The 14,857-nt window shown below is 43.3% G+C and overlaps 1 protein-coding gene across 1 annotated transcript; it reads left to right on the top strand.

The window, feature by feature from the left end:
- Positions 1-809: 809 nt before the first annotated feature.
- Positions 810-11,414, top strand: nr5a1a (nuclear receptor subfamily 5, group A, member 1a; the record flags this gene model as incomplete). Its single annotated transcript, XM_084468059.1, has 7 exons — positions 810-831; positions 2,505-2,623; positions 3,157-3,298; positions 3,884-4,566; positions 8,186-8,305; positions 9,212-9,359; positions 11,161-11,414. 7 exons carry the CDS (start codon positions 810-812, stop codon positions 11,412-11,414), a joined length of 1,488 nt encoding a protein of 495 aa, XP_084324185.1.
- Positions 11,415-14,857: the final 3,443 nt, after the last annotated feature.

Here is a 14,857-nt window from a genome sequence, read left to right as displayed (position 1 = left end):
CAGCGCTTCCTGAAGACGGACCAGAATAGACACGTTTTACTCCCAATCCGTTTCAGAGCACAACAGCTCTTGTGGCTGCTGGACCATTCTTTCATCAGACGAATAATGTCGCATACGTTTAAATGATATCCATTCATACAAGTCAAAAGTTGACTGGCTTATAAATGTGTACCTCTGCAGATGTGTATGTAGGCCTATAATTTAAGTTGATATTTAAATGTGTCCACTCTATTCAACGTCAGCATACCTTATACATGTTGGTATATATAGCCTATGTATACATAGTATACGATTGGATATGAATACAATCCTACATTATTGCCTAGCCTATATATTCGTTAATAGGCCTATATTACATATATATGTATACAGATATATATATATATATATATATATATATATATATATATATATATATATATAATATGTTATATATTATATATTATTATATATTATATATTATATATTGTCAATTGTGAATGTGTCCACTACGTCCAACATCAGCATCGCAGATGAGCTGAGGAATGCTCCGCACCGTTGGTTCCCGTCACGTGGTTCTAACGACCAATAGAACTTTTAGCATCTGAACTTCACTATAAGGGAAAGGCAGCGAGTGCTCGAGCGTCACTTATGATCCTCGAGGCGCTGCCCGTCTCCCAATAGGCCCCGCCGCTCCCAGGCAACCCCAGCGCGCGCACCGCTCCGTGGATTAAATCCCATTTATCACATGTTTTTATAACATCTGTTTAGAATCTTTCGAGGTCTGCTTTTTATTGTCCGTCCGCGGCTGGCGCCCCTCTCGTCCTCAAATGTTGGGAGACAAAGCGCAAGGTAAGCCCAATGAACGTTCGGAGGATACCAGTTCAGGAACGATGGTTTATATCAATCTGTTTTTCCCGCGGTAAAAAGCGACCACGGAGCTGGCCAGCTAACTACAGAGATGGGAGAGGGAGGTTTAATATCACCGATTGTCCGACAAAATATGGATGCTCGATGGAAAGTATTGATTATAGTCTGGGTCGTGAAATCATCATTTTCCCTTTCATCATGACGTCTGCAAAGAACATGTTCGATTGGTCCCGATGCAACAAATGCAACCCAATAATAAAAATACTAAAAGTCCTAATAACAATACGATACGAATAATCAAAGGCCTAAAAATGCCACTGTCAATGAGTATGTCAACGAGTATCAATATATATATATATATATAGGCCTATATATATATATATATATATATATATATATATATATATATATATATATATATATATATATATATATATATATATTATATATATTATATATATTATATATATTATATATTAGTGTTTATTAGTGTTTTGTTAATATATATATATAAATTATAATAATTGTTTTTTTTAAATTATATATATATTGTGTATATATGATGTATATATATTTATGGGGCCAGTATTCGTAAACACTGATAGTTCCAACAAATCGAAAATTATAATAGCATTATCATCATTATATTTATTATTATATGTGTTATTATTACTATGATTATTATTATTGTTAATCGTATAATTATGATAACGATTATTATTACTATTATTACAATTATGTTAATAAATTAGGGGGTTATAATCAGGCTTTTATTGTTCGTTAGTGTTTTCAGTTTAAATAGGATAATATATAGGCCTATAGGCCTAGTAACTAAAAACAAACCACAACATCAACAATGTTACTAACGGTATTGTTAATATTAATATTTTAAGAGCGAATTAATGATTCACAATGATGACAAGAAAGGTATTAAGCCAGACATATTGTAACAATTTAGTTATGTCTTCTACACCAATGCTGCATGTGCACGTTTGAACCATAGCTCTTGTTTACTATTGGAGGCGGATTGTCGTGCGCGTTAAATTCGCGCGCGGTGCATCTGACTGTAAATTGGAGAGCGCGAGCTCTAGTCGGTTTATTAGCGTGTGGTGGGAACGGATCGTCCACCGCATCTCGGAGCTGTTTGACCCGCGCGTGTACGGCGCATCGGATGGAGATTATTTATTAAAATAGGTTATTATTCATACACGTATTTTTTAGATTGGCTACATTAGGGTAGGTGGCACATTTTTGATTTTTCATTGTGATATAATGTTAAATAATATGATACATATATATATATATATATATAATTATATATTTATCATGCAATTTCGTGAGCCGACCAATTTCGATATGGAAAAAAGTGTAATGCTCGATTCGTTCCCCGTTTTTGTTTATACAATGCAAAAATGAAATTGCTTAAGTACTTTGATATTTACTTTGGATTTCTATCCATCTCGCTTTTTGAATATACATATGGAAATACTTTTTTATATAGGCTAGTTTGGGCAATTTCGACCAATTGCCAACAGAAGGACGCCATTTGGGTCTAGATTGGAAAGTCGTGATTGGGGAATGTGATGATGTGATGTCGATTCCTGAATGATTGATTGGAAGAGTGATGTTTTCGTTGTGGTCCATATCAATAATAGGTGTTACACTGAAGGTTATGGAATACACGTATGACGAAGACCTGGAAGAGCTGTGTCCCGTTTGCGGAGATAAAGTGTCGGGATACCACTATGGGCTCCTGACCTGTGAGAGCTGCAAGGTAAGGAGAATATCTCACAGTAATATTTTAACATAACCTTGCTTTTGACCGTTTTTCCTGTATTTCATATAGGCCTAGGCCTAGTATTAACATCATATATGTATAATACGGATCATTCGGTCTGTGCGTAAGCCTATTTCTTATAGATTATGATGATGATTATGATGATAAATATTACGATGATGTGATTATTATCCGCATTAGACCCTATACATATTATCGTTATTATTATAAGGGTAAGCTTATCATTATTATGATTATGACGATGATGACGATTTATTTTATTTTTCATTATTACTCAATTATTATTATTATTATTATTATTATTATTATTATTAATAATAATAATAATAATAATAATATCCGTATTATTATATTTGAATGTCACGTAATCAAAAAGCAGTCTTTTGAAAATGAACGGTGAAGTGAACAGTGAAATGAACAGTGTAGCTTATTTGTTTTGTTATAGTCTACATAGGCAGCTGAACTCTAATTTTGTTAAACTCATCCGCTGTCATTTTTTGTTCTCTCAGGGCTTCTTCAAGCGCACCGTGCAGAACAACAAGCGGTACACTTGCGCTGAGAACCAGGAGTGTAAAATAGACAAGACGCAGCGCAAGAGGTGTCCGTTCTGCCGCTTCCAGAAATGTCTCAGTGTTGGAATGAGATTAGAAGGTGAAACATATATTTGTCAACCCGTAAAATATATTTTTTCTTTTGTGCAGAAATCAACTCTTAAAAAGCACTTTGTAAAGCTATTGTCAGTCATCGTATCTGCCAATTACAGAGCTGGGCAAAAAGGCCAATCCTGAATTCCGCTAAATTCTAATTATTTGAGCTGGAATTGCTGTCAGCCTGCATGTCCGCGGATTGAAATAATTCCCAGACCGCCCTACAGAGAAGCACCTGCTTCCGCACCAGAATAACGACGCATTCTTCACTTGCTGATAAACCCCAAGAGACAACTGCGCTGTTTTAAATCAACGACTCTATTTAGTCTGGGAGAGTCTAACTCTCCCAGAATCCTAAATGACGGCTTGCAGGACAGTTCAATTCTCATACATTATATTTAATTCTAGATTTTCTCGGCGATAGACTTTCGGCTTACCCGGGAAACAGAATCGGTTGTCGTAGTGCGTCTGAGTATATTTGTGTTGTATGTTTGTGTTTAAATGTCTCCTTCCGCGTGTTCCATTGCTAAACCCACGTGTTGTTGTTGTTTTTTTTCCTCTCTTGGTCCTTAATGTTGCCGTGTTCCAGCTGTGCGCGCGGACCGCATGCGCGGGGGCCGTAACAAGTTCGGGCCCATGTACAAGCGGGACCGGGCCCTCAAACAGCAGAAGAAAGCTCTGATCCGCTCCAGCGGCTTCAAGCTGGAGACCTCAACGCTCCCGCCAAGCTCCCCCCTGCAGACTGACTTTACCAGCTTCAGCGGGGCCCTGCACCCCGGGGCCCCCTTGCCCAAGAGCCTGCTGCCCTCCACCCCCGCCCCCATCACCACTATGGACTACGACGGCTCCCTCTACGCCCCTCCCTCGCTGGCCATGACCATGCAGCCCCACATGCCGCTGCCCGCCCCCTACCACCAGTACACCGCCTTCCCTGGCCGGCCCATCAAGGCCGAGTGTCCCGACCACACCAGCTCCCCCGAGTCGCTGGCGGGGTACCCCTTCACCGACCTGTACCCCTCGTCGGGGCCCTCCCCCCAGCTGCCCGGCCTGCCCCCCCTGGTGCTGGAGCTGCTCCGCTGCGACCCGGACGAGACGGTGGTGCAGAGCAAGATCCTTGCCCACCTGCAGCAGGAGCAGGGGCCCTCGGGGGCCCCCAGGGGCCGCCAGGACAAGGGCCCGAGCACCTTCAGCATGATGTGCCGAATGGCGGACCAGACGCTCTTCTCCATCGTGGAGTGGGCCAGGAGCTGCATCTTCTTCAAGGAGCTTAGGGTGAGGGGCCTGTGTGTCTGTCTGTCCGTCTGTATCCTGTCCGTCCTGTCCCTCTCTCTGTCAGTCTGTTAACGTCTCTCTCTCTCTCTCTCTCTCTCTCTCTCTCTCTCTCTCTCTCTCTCTGAGTCTGTCTGTCTGTCTGTCTGTCTGTCTGTCTGTCTATAACTATCATCTGTCTATGTTTTTCTGTCTGCCTGTCTAACTTCTGACTGTAAAACACCCACACCTGTTAGCAGTACACACACACACACACACACGTACACGCACGCACATCTGTGTCGCAGTCTTCCAATCTGTTTGGCGATGTCGCGTTTGTCGTGTCTGATGCTGGTGATGCTTTCAGTTAATCGTCGCTCCCTGATTTACGAGCTGAATCTCTCTTCCCCTAATCAGTAAATCAATACCTCGAGACCATATCAGAATGTTAGGGTGTCGGGGGAGGAGGCGGTGGAGGGTGTGGGTGAGGAGTCCTTCAGAAGATGGTCTTACCAGATGTGAGTTCCCTGACCACATCAACAGCCTTAGAGACAAGCAATTACCAACAAATATATATATATATATATATATATATATATATATATATATATATATATATACACAAATATATAACCTCCCACACAGTAACTCATATTCCAATGCACAGATGCTCTTCAAAGTGTCATTGCGATGTGACGTTGCAATGTACAGAGATTGAAAGGCTCTGTTTGGAATCAAACTAGCATCTCTTGTCACGTTCTCCCGTAGCTTTACCCCTTTAATCTTATACTGTTTTGATACATTCCAAAACAAAGAAAAATAAGTGGACATTTTCATTTGATTTGAATGCATTGAGAACACAGGCTCCCTTTTCTCTCCTCCTCCTCCTCCCCCCTCCCCTCTCCTCTTGTTCTATCTCTCCTACTTCTTCCTCCTCCTCGTGTGGTCTCCTCTGCCTCTCTCCCCCTTTCTATCTTCGCCATTCTCCTCCTCCTCCCCTCTCTTCCTATTCCTCCTCCTCCTCCTCCTCCTCTCCTCTTCATTTAATACGAGGGAGGGAGAGGATTGCCTGCAGAGAAGAGCTTCTTTATACTCTGAATGTTAAACTGTAGCTGTGGGCAGATTATCTTTTGGAGAATATACTAAATGTTACATTGAATTGAATGTTTAATAAGTGAATATTGGGCTCCTATACTCAGGGAGGCAGGGAGTGCATTGGTCACAAAGAGGTGAAGTTGAAGTCGAGTAAAACAGTAATGTGCACGTGTTCTAGCAGTGTGTGTGTGTGTGTGTGTGTGTGTGTGTGTGTGTGTGTGTGTGTGTGTGTGTGTGTGTGTGTGTGAACCATTTCTAATTTCAGTCCGTTTTTCATCTTGCTGACAGGAGTGTATACAAGAATGCGTGTGAGGCTGAATTTGAGAGTGCGTGTGAGTGTGCATGTGGGCATGCGTGTGTGTGTGTGTGTGTGTGTGTGTGTGTGTGTGTGTGTGTGTGTGTGTGTGTGTGTGTGTGTGTGTGTGTGTGTGTGTGTGTGTGTGTGTGTGTGTATGTAAGTGTGTGAGTGTGTGAGCCCGCACTGCTGAGAGCTTCTGCGAAAGAGCCATTTCCCTCGAACAGATTTGCGAACAAACTTGCATTCCTTGCTGCCGATAACGGGGGAATTTCAGCTCAACGCTGCGCTACATTGTTGTTCAATACAGATGGGATTGGAAGCTATCGACCGCGGGGATTGTGTGACTCTATTGTGCGCTTAGAATGCCTGCCTCCCCGCGTCTTATTTGAGCTGAGCTTCACCTGTTGAAAGTGGAAAATGGCGCACGGGGACATACGGTGAAATGTTCACAAAAGCTTCATTGCATGGTCAATGATGTGAAGCTTTGCAGAGCAACATGGCCACGTTATGACAACAACAGGCATGACAAGGAATGTTCTATGATTATAACTATAATGTTAAAAAATAAAATCCATGGCTATTGGAAATACGGATGGTTTTTTAATAAGAAAAAAATATTTAATGGGCGGGAAAAATTATCACGGTTCCTGTCTTCTGTTTGTTTACATATTATTTCAATACCATATTCGACCTCGTCATTTATTTGTTTTTTCTTTGAACACATTTAGGTTGTTTCCCTTTTTTTTCTGCATAGTTTTCCCGAGCAGTCCTCCACTGTACGTGTGTGTGTGTGTGTGTGTGTGTGTGTGTGTGTGTGTGTGTGTGTGTGTGTGTTTCAGGCAGGAAGTCAGTCAGGTCGCCGAGACCTGGCATTTCCACCTCCCCCCCACCCAATGAATCACAGACGGTGTCAGATCCGCGACGCAACGCGTGATTGAACCGTTGGTTGACAGATATATAGTTTCATTCGGGAGGGAGGGGCGGTGTGTGTGTGTGTGTGTGTGTGTGTGTGTGTGTGTGTGTGTGTGTGTGTGTGTGTGTGTGTGTGTGTGTGTGTGTGTGTGTGCGTGTGTGTGTGTGTGTGTGTGTGTGTGTGTGTGTGTGTGTGTGTGTGTCGGGGGGGGGCTGGCTTGCAATTTTGTGGGACCCATGTCCGATGAGTGTCGTCTGGGTCTGAGGGAGGGGGAGGGGGAGGGGGGGGGGGGGCTTTGTACGAGTGTGTATGTGTGTGTCACCAGCTGCAGAATTATTGACCATGGTGTCCTTCGTTTTATAGACAGTAGAGTGTGTGACAATATTAATCTAACACACACACACAGACACACACACACACACACACACACACACACACACACACACACACACACACACACACACACAGGAAGGGGTCATTGGGTTGAAGAGGTCAACAGCTTGTGAATACAGAGTAATGAGACACAAGGCATCGACACATTCTGCCAAACCTTTTGGCTAACACATACACACACACACGCACACGCAAGCACACTATCACATGTTCTCTTGATATCCGTCTTCCTCTTCACTTGTGTGCGACAATAGCAGATTTTATGCTTACTCTAGCGTAAATAGCATTCACCTTACTCTGTTATGTCATTAGCATTTTATGTTAGCTTTGCTATACTATGTAGTTCACAATAGCTTCACTCTAGCACGACATTAGCATTTTATGCTAGCAACGCCATAGCAGGTACTTAGCATTAGCGTCACTGTAGCAAGTCATGAGCATTGTACACTAGCGTTGCCATAACATGTAGTCATCACTAGCTTCACTCGAGCAGGTCCGTAGCCTTATATGCTAGCTTTGGCCTAGCATGTACCTTCCGCAGCTAGCCTGTCAGGCCTCAGCTGTGGATCAGGCGGTCATGGGTAGTTCTCTGTCCCTGGAAGGAGGGATCCATTTCTGTTCCCCCAATTTCTTCTGGATTTTGGAGTTCTTCCTTTAGTAGACTTAAGCCATAGGCATACCTACCGCCATGTCAGGAAAGATGCAAAATAATGTTTTGGGGATTTCCGTGTTGAAATAGATCTGTGCCTTGCTCCGCTAAAACAGTAGGATTCTATTTGTTTTTTTGGATCATGCTAGAAAGACGTGAAATTCACACGCTGTGTGCCTTGGACTGGTCGGGTTACGAGTGTGTTGTATGACGTGGCCTGTGGTGCGCTCTGAGACCCTATAACTGGCACAAAGGGCTAGCACTGACTGGACCTGACTTCTGTGTGTGTCTCAAGGTGGGAGACCAGATGAAGCTTCTCCATAACTGCTGGTCGGAGCTGCTGGTGCTTGACCACATCTACAGACAAGTGCATCATGGGAAGGAGGACAGCCTGCTGCTGGTCACCGGACAGGAAGTGAGTCACCAGTTCATTCCTTCATCACATGACCTGGGGATAAGGATAGGAAGATGGAGAGCATGAATATGAAATAAATAATTAATGAATAAATGAATGAATGCAAGTTAACAAGAAAGAAAGTATTAGAAAAAGGGAAAAAAAACTAAAAAATGATTCAGAATCTATGAAAGAATGAAAGAACAATGGCAAAGGCCCTTCAAGACCCACATTTGTCTTTCTTCTTCTTTGTTCTTGTTCAGCTTTTGTTTAGTCCACTGTATTTGTAGAAGTCCCTTTATTTGCCTCGGAATGGCAGCCCAGACTCTAGAGGCTAGGAAACTTGGAAGTGGATAAAATATATATTACATACTATATTTATCTGTTTAAGCTTTTCTCACACATATATATACTAAGTAGTGTCGTGCTCCGTAGCAGCTATCAGACCCATCATGGGGTCAAACGTCTGTGGCGAACTGAATGTAAATGTCAGGAAAGGTTGTTTTAAATCCTTCACAATATTAAATTTGCCAGTTTGCAATAAGTGGGGGCCCATTCTTCGGTGTAAATGTGCCTCAATTAGGGCAGTTTATCTCCATATCCATTGCATTTTAACCCTGTGACAACCAATGTGAGGGCTGAGTGTCCGTAGATAAGATGAGATTTGTATCACAATACAAACCCCACATGAGAAATGAGGGAGTCAGAGTAGAACATACAGAATAGTAGTAGATGAGAGATTTACACAAGATAAAAAAAATACAAACAATATAAACAGTAAATATTTCTATATACATTACATTATGATATTAAATTCCAATCTAAAAGCAAAAAAAATGCAATAAACCAGGCCAGTCAAATATCCCGCCGTTGACTTCAGTGAACAGCTGTCAGTTGCTGACCTGACGTGTTGTGATTGATTGACAGGTGGAGCTGTCGTGCATCGTGTCCCAGGCGGATGGCACTCTGTCGGGCCTGGTCCAGCGCAGCCAGGAGCTGGCGGCCAGGCTCGTGGCCCTGCAGGTGGACCGGCGGGAGGTGGCCTGCCTCAAGTTCCTGCTCCTCTTCAACCCCAGTGAGTCGCCTGCAGAGTCTAAACACCCTACACACCCTACACGACGTACACATCACAGAACAAACACAACCTATACACACCCTACGCACCTTACAGAACAAACACGACCTACACACAACGTACACACACACCCGACACCCTGCACAGCCTACTCACCCTACACTCCCTACACAAGCTGCACAACCTACTCACCCTACACTCCCTACACAAGCTGCACAACCTACACACCCTAAACTCCCTACACACTCTACACGCCCTACACGCCCTACACACTCTACACATCCCACACACCCTACACACCGTACACACACACACCCCACACACCCTTCAAACACCCTACACACTCTACACGCCCTACAGACCCTACACACACATAAACTGAACATAGTGTTCTCTTGCAAATAGTCCATCCAAAGCAACGCATGTTGTGCTATCAGCACCATCTATCCGTGTCTTATATGCCTGTATGCTGGGCTTTCATCCTCAGCCATATGCTGTCCAAACCCCCATACGTTTCTCTGCTAGGACCACTATCTTTACATGTGTGTATTTGAGCCCACTCATTTGTGGGCTAGGACGGGAGAATAAGCTAATGACCAGTGAGAAGATGAGAGTCACGGGCAGGCTGTGAATAGCCGTCCAAATATTTTAATGGAGACATTCACAATCGCAGATTATCTTCTCCACCGATATATATCGAAGGTTAGAAGTGTTTGCTAAACTGGTCCTTTCATCTTAAATGGGATGATTCAATACATTTTGGGGGGGGCGGGGGGGCGGTGGTTTATAAAAGGCAGCATTAACAAAGACATCCTCTCCCCGCTAATTGCGTTCAAAGGCAAGCGTAATGGAAGGGTCTATCACTCCACGGCTGAAAACACATTCATGTAGTGGCGTGTGCATATGGAACCAACATAGACGTCGCTGGCCCGGATTCCCAGAGGAGATGAGGCCTAGCGGCAGCGAGGCAGGGAACAAAGAGCCTTTGAATAAGCGGAGCACTTGTCGCAGGCGGAAAATATTTGCTGTCACTGCCATCGGCTTCTTGGCTCCGGCGCTCCACTTCATCTTCAGAGTCAGGTTTGTCGGGGGGTAATTTAATTGCCCTCAGGCGGTCTGAAAAGATGTTTCAGAACATAGACTCAAAACAATTAATTACAGAATGAATGGTCCCAGGGATGGGCTCAGCTGAGTGAATACACGCCGTCTATTGTCAGCCTCAGTGTATGTTCACCTAGAAGGAAGACTCAAGTTTGTACAAAATGAAATGTTTGACAAAAACACACACCGACACCACACACACACACACACACACCCACCCACAATGATGACAGCAATAAAAAACACCATTGACACACCTACATCTTCATAAAAACGCACACAATCAGATCCACACATCTACGCACAAACCTTCCACACACACGCACACACACACACACACACACACACACACACACACACACACACACACACACAAATACACATAACAGCTACACCACAATCACATAATCCTATTCACACGCCCCTGCGCCCACACGCAACCGCCACACACACATAAACACAGACACACCCACACCCCCACACACACCGCCTCCCTCCCAAACGCACACGCGCACACCTTTCGACCCGTAGCGTGTCTCCGTCGCCGTCGTGACTCCGAACTGGCTGGCTTCCGTCGAGTCCCCTCCTCCCCCCGTCGTCGAAACACACCTCGACGCACGACTCTGCGCCCCCCGCATTAAACCGCTCAACCCTCTCCTTCCCCTTCTCCCCCCCCCCCCCCCCCCCCCCCTTGCCCCAGACGTGAAGCTGCTGGAGAACCAGGCCTTCGTGGAGGGGGTCCAGGAGCAGGTTAACGGCGCCTTGCTGGAGTACACCCTCTCCGCCTACCCCCAGTTCCAGGAGAAGTTTGGCCAGCTGGTGCTGCGGCTGCCGGAGCTGCGGGCGCTGAGCGCAGGGGCCGAGGACTACCTGTGCTACATGCACCTCAGCGGGGAGGTGCCCTGCAACAACCTGCTCATCGAGATGCTCCACGCCAAGCAGGCCTGCGCGTGAGGGGTGGGTGGGGGGGGAAGTGCGCAGGGCCGTTCACGTGCACCCGACCTGACTGTATGTGAGAGAGAGCGAGTGAGCGCGAGAGAGTGTGTATAGTTTCACTGGAAGCAGGTTCTTAATTATTTGTACAGGTGTGTCGCGTTTGCGGCGGCTCGGCTCGCTGGAGACTCCAGATCCGCGATGCTTCACGTCCGCAGCGAGCCAGTTCTGGTTCTAAAAAAAAACCCCTCTAAATCTGTGAAGCTTAACTTCTGTCTTAAGAGGCGTCCAGTCGAAAACCTGTATATAAACGGCTTCCGGCGCCTCTTTCGCTGTTGTATCCATGCAAGGCACTTGCCTCGCAAACCCCTCTGATGTCTGAAGCTCCGCAGATGTTAAGAATGCTAACCTCCGTTAGCGCATAGTGAACACATGATGCCAGAACAGGTCTTAGTTCTATGGAGTGAATGTATCTGGATGTATTGGAAAGTGCCTAATTACAGATTACGTCTGTTAAAATCATATTTCTACGAGGGGTTACAATTTTAAATATTCCTGAGGGAAGGAAGAGGGTAGGTCATGTTTTTGAAGCTTGCTGGAGTGCAGAGTCTCTGATCACGATGTGTTCATGTCTTTTCACACCGACAGGCTGCGTCTGCGTTCTACCATCTAGGATGAAACCACTAAGACAGCATGTGATCTTTGCGTTCCCTTACATTTGATTGCTTTCTAAAGCCTGGTTTCTCCAAGCAGATTATTACGGGCCCACACGTTCAAACTGAACCGAACCTTTCATCGGTCAACCTTTGGATGCGCTTAAGAAGCTCACTTTCTAAGATCTAATTGAAGAACCACATTCAAATCCTATGGGAGATAAAATGATTATATTAAGGGCAGAAGATAGCAGGCCTAGTACCGGATGTTCGAGGGGCGGAACAAACTAAACAGAACAACTCATATTTCTGCACTTCTACGTGTCTGTCGCCAAGAAACAAAACATACTATCAAAGATATAGTCTATAAGGTTCAGTTAATAATAATAGTTTTGTTGAATTTAGTTAATTTTAATATATTAATATATCAAAGACACACATAGTAATGGAGGGAACATTTTTGTCCGGTTATTCATCCAACTCTTTCATGGGTGAAGCCAAGAAAAAGAGAGAGAGAGAGAGAGAGAGAGAGAGAGCGAGAGAGATTATAATAGACAGAGAGGGAGGCAGAGAGAGAGAGAGAGAGAGAGAGAGAGAGAGAGAGAGAGCGCAAGACAACTAAAGCGTAGAGTGTTACTGCTGTGTGGGAGACTGAATGGAAGGAAACCATCTCTTGCCGGAACTCTGTGGGAGTGGAGGAACTGGGGGAGGAGGAGGAGTGGTTGAAGAGGAAAAGCGCCACGTCCACATGTGTACACTGCAAAGAACACGTGAACAACAGCAGTGTTGTTCATGTAGGCCAATGTTCCGCTGTTATGTATGTGTTGCAATTGTTTTTTTTGTTTTTTTTTAATATAAAAGAAGACACACAGAACCCATCATTCAATCAATCAATAAATGAAGAAAGGTTTACGTCTTCGTCGCTCTTCTTTTGTTCCCCACCGTAGGTAAACCGTAGCGAGATGGGTTTATCGCTGACTCTTTCATTATGTGATGGTCATTGTGCGTGAGGACCTCCCTTCTTTCTATAAGGGGAACTGAATAGACTGTCGTATGAAACTCAGTGAGGCCGAAATGGAAAAAGCAATTTTGATACAACAAAGGGAGAAAAAAAACCCTCAAGTTAGTGCCGTGGTTCTACAATGTGTTCAGAAATGTATTTCTTTTTTTTTTTTGTTATTCATGATTTGCCTCAAATATGTAGATATATATATATAAAAAAAATAAAAAAAAACCGAGGCCAATTTGGAAAGTTGATTGTGTTAAAACACTGTGCCCTACTGTTTTGAATCCGTCTTATATCAAGTTTGTATCACGTTTGTTGTCGACAATCACTCCACCTGCCTTAACGACCAGCGTCTGTGCAGACACACACTAATCTTGGGGTTTGAACATAGAGAACGGTGTGTACAGTATATTTATATTGTGACGTGATTATCGACCGCAAGATCAAAAAATAAATTTCAAACAAGTTCAACAAATATTTTCTGCTTTATGTTGAGGTCCAAAATGCTACTATTGTGAAATTGGTTCCTGATGATATCGAATTTGTTTTCATTTGTTTAGCTGTTTTTTTCTTGGGAGTCGACAGTCCGCCCTGTCTTACAACGAAGAAGAGCTTTTCCCAAACGGAGAAAGTGATCGAAATATTTTGTTTTATTTGAATATATTTTATTGTAATAGTAACAAACTAATAAAATTTAACAAACAAATTGCTGATTGTGTTTATTTATATAATTGTTTAATGCATCCGCGTTGAAGCTGCAGCAGGCCTACATGGCAATAACATCTAAATAGTCCCAAAATAGTCAATATTGACAATCCTTCGACACATTTGATCCCCACACGTGTTCTGACCAGAATATTATCACTCAAAGAGGATAGTCTCTGTAAAAATACACAACAAATGATGTGTAAGCAGTTTCCAGAATGTTTAATGCTTCATTCTTCCTTAAGGAACTATAGACCAGGCACATGGCTGCTTTAAAAACATAAGCCTTTAGGAGAACATTTTAAATGTTGCTCCAAATGCCAATACAATTCAGGTAACTTACAAAGCTCATTAACGGCATTCAAACATTTTTAAGGATATTTACCCTCTAGGTCACACTGCAAAATTACAGATCTTTTTAATTTTGATATTGACATCAGCTACATGTTATCAATAATATTCTGATATCTAAATTAAACACAAAATAGAAACAACTCTAACTATCTACCTCCAATTTGTCAAGCCCCTCTGAAGCCATTTTGAATAATGGCTTAATGTACTGCTCATCCTCCTGTAGAAAACATGAGATCCAATATGGCCGCAATGGAAAACAGACATTTCTACTAAATGACCCTAATTACATAGAGAGATACAGAGACTTACAGACAGAGAGATCTCTATAGATTGAAGGAAAGATAGATGAATTTATGTATTTACACTGACAGCAAGCTTGCTGTCTGGTCATATTTTACATCCATAGAACAAGAACATCTATCTTTCCCCTATACAGTAATACTCAAATACTCTGTAATACTCTATAAAACATACGTAAAACAAACACTCTAAAAATAATGCATTTCTGCTGATGCGTGGCGTGGCAAGTCGATGTGGTCTCAGTCTGTCTTTATACACAGAAGTATAGAGTAGTTTATGCAGTAGTATATGCAGTCGTTGTAGAGGCTACACATTAGTATACACAGCAGTATTGTAGGCAGTGGTATATGCCGATGGCCATCTGTTCCGCTCGCTGATCAACAACCTGTGGATCCAACATATGAAAAGCATTACATTCATTTGGAATTGATAGACTTCATTCTTGA

The sequence above is a fragment of the Micromesistius poutassou genome (assembly GCF_964030765.1).
Source record: "Micromesistius poutassou genome assembly, chromosome: 5".
Lineage (NCBI taxonomy): Eukaryota > Metazoa > Chordata > Actinopteri > Gadiformes > Gadidae > Micromesistius > Micromesistius poutassou.
This window is presented reverse-complemented; position numbering and strand designations above follow the sequence as displayed.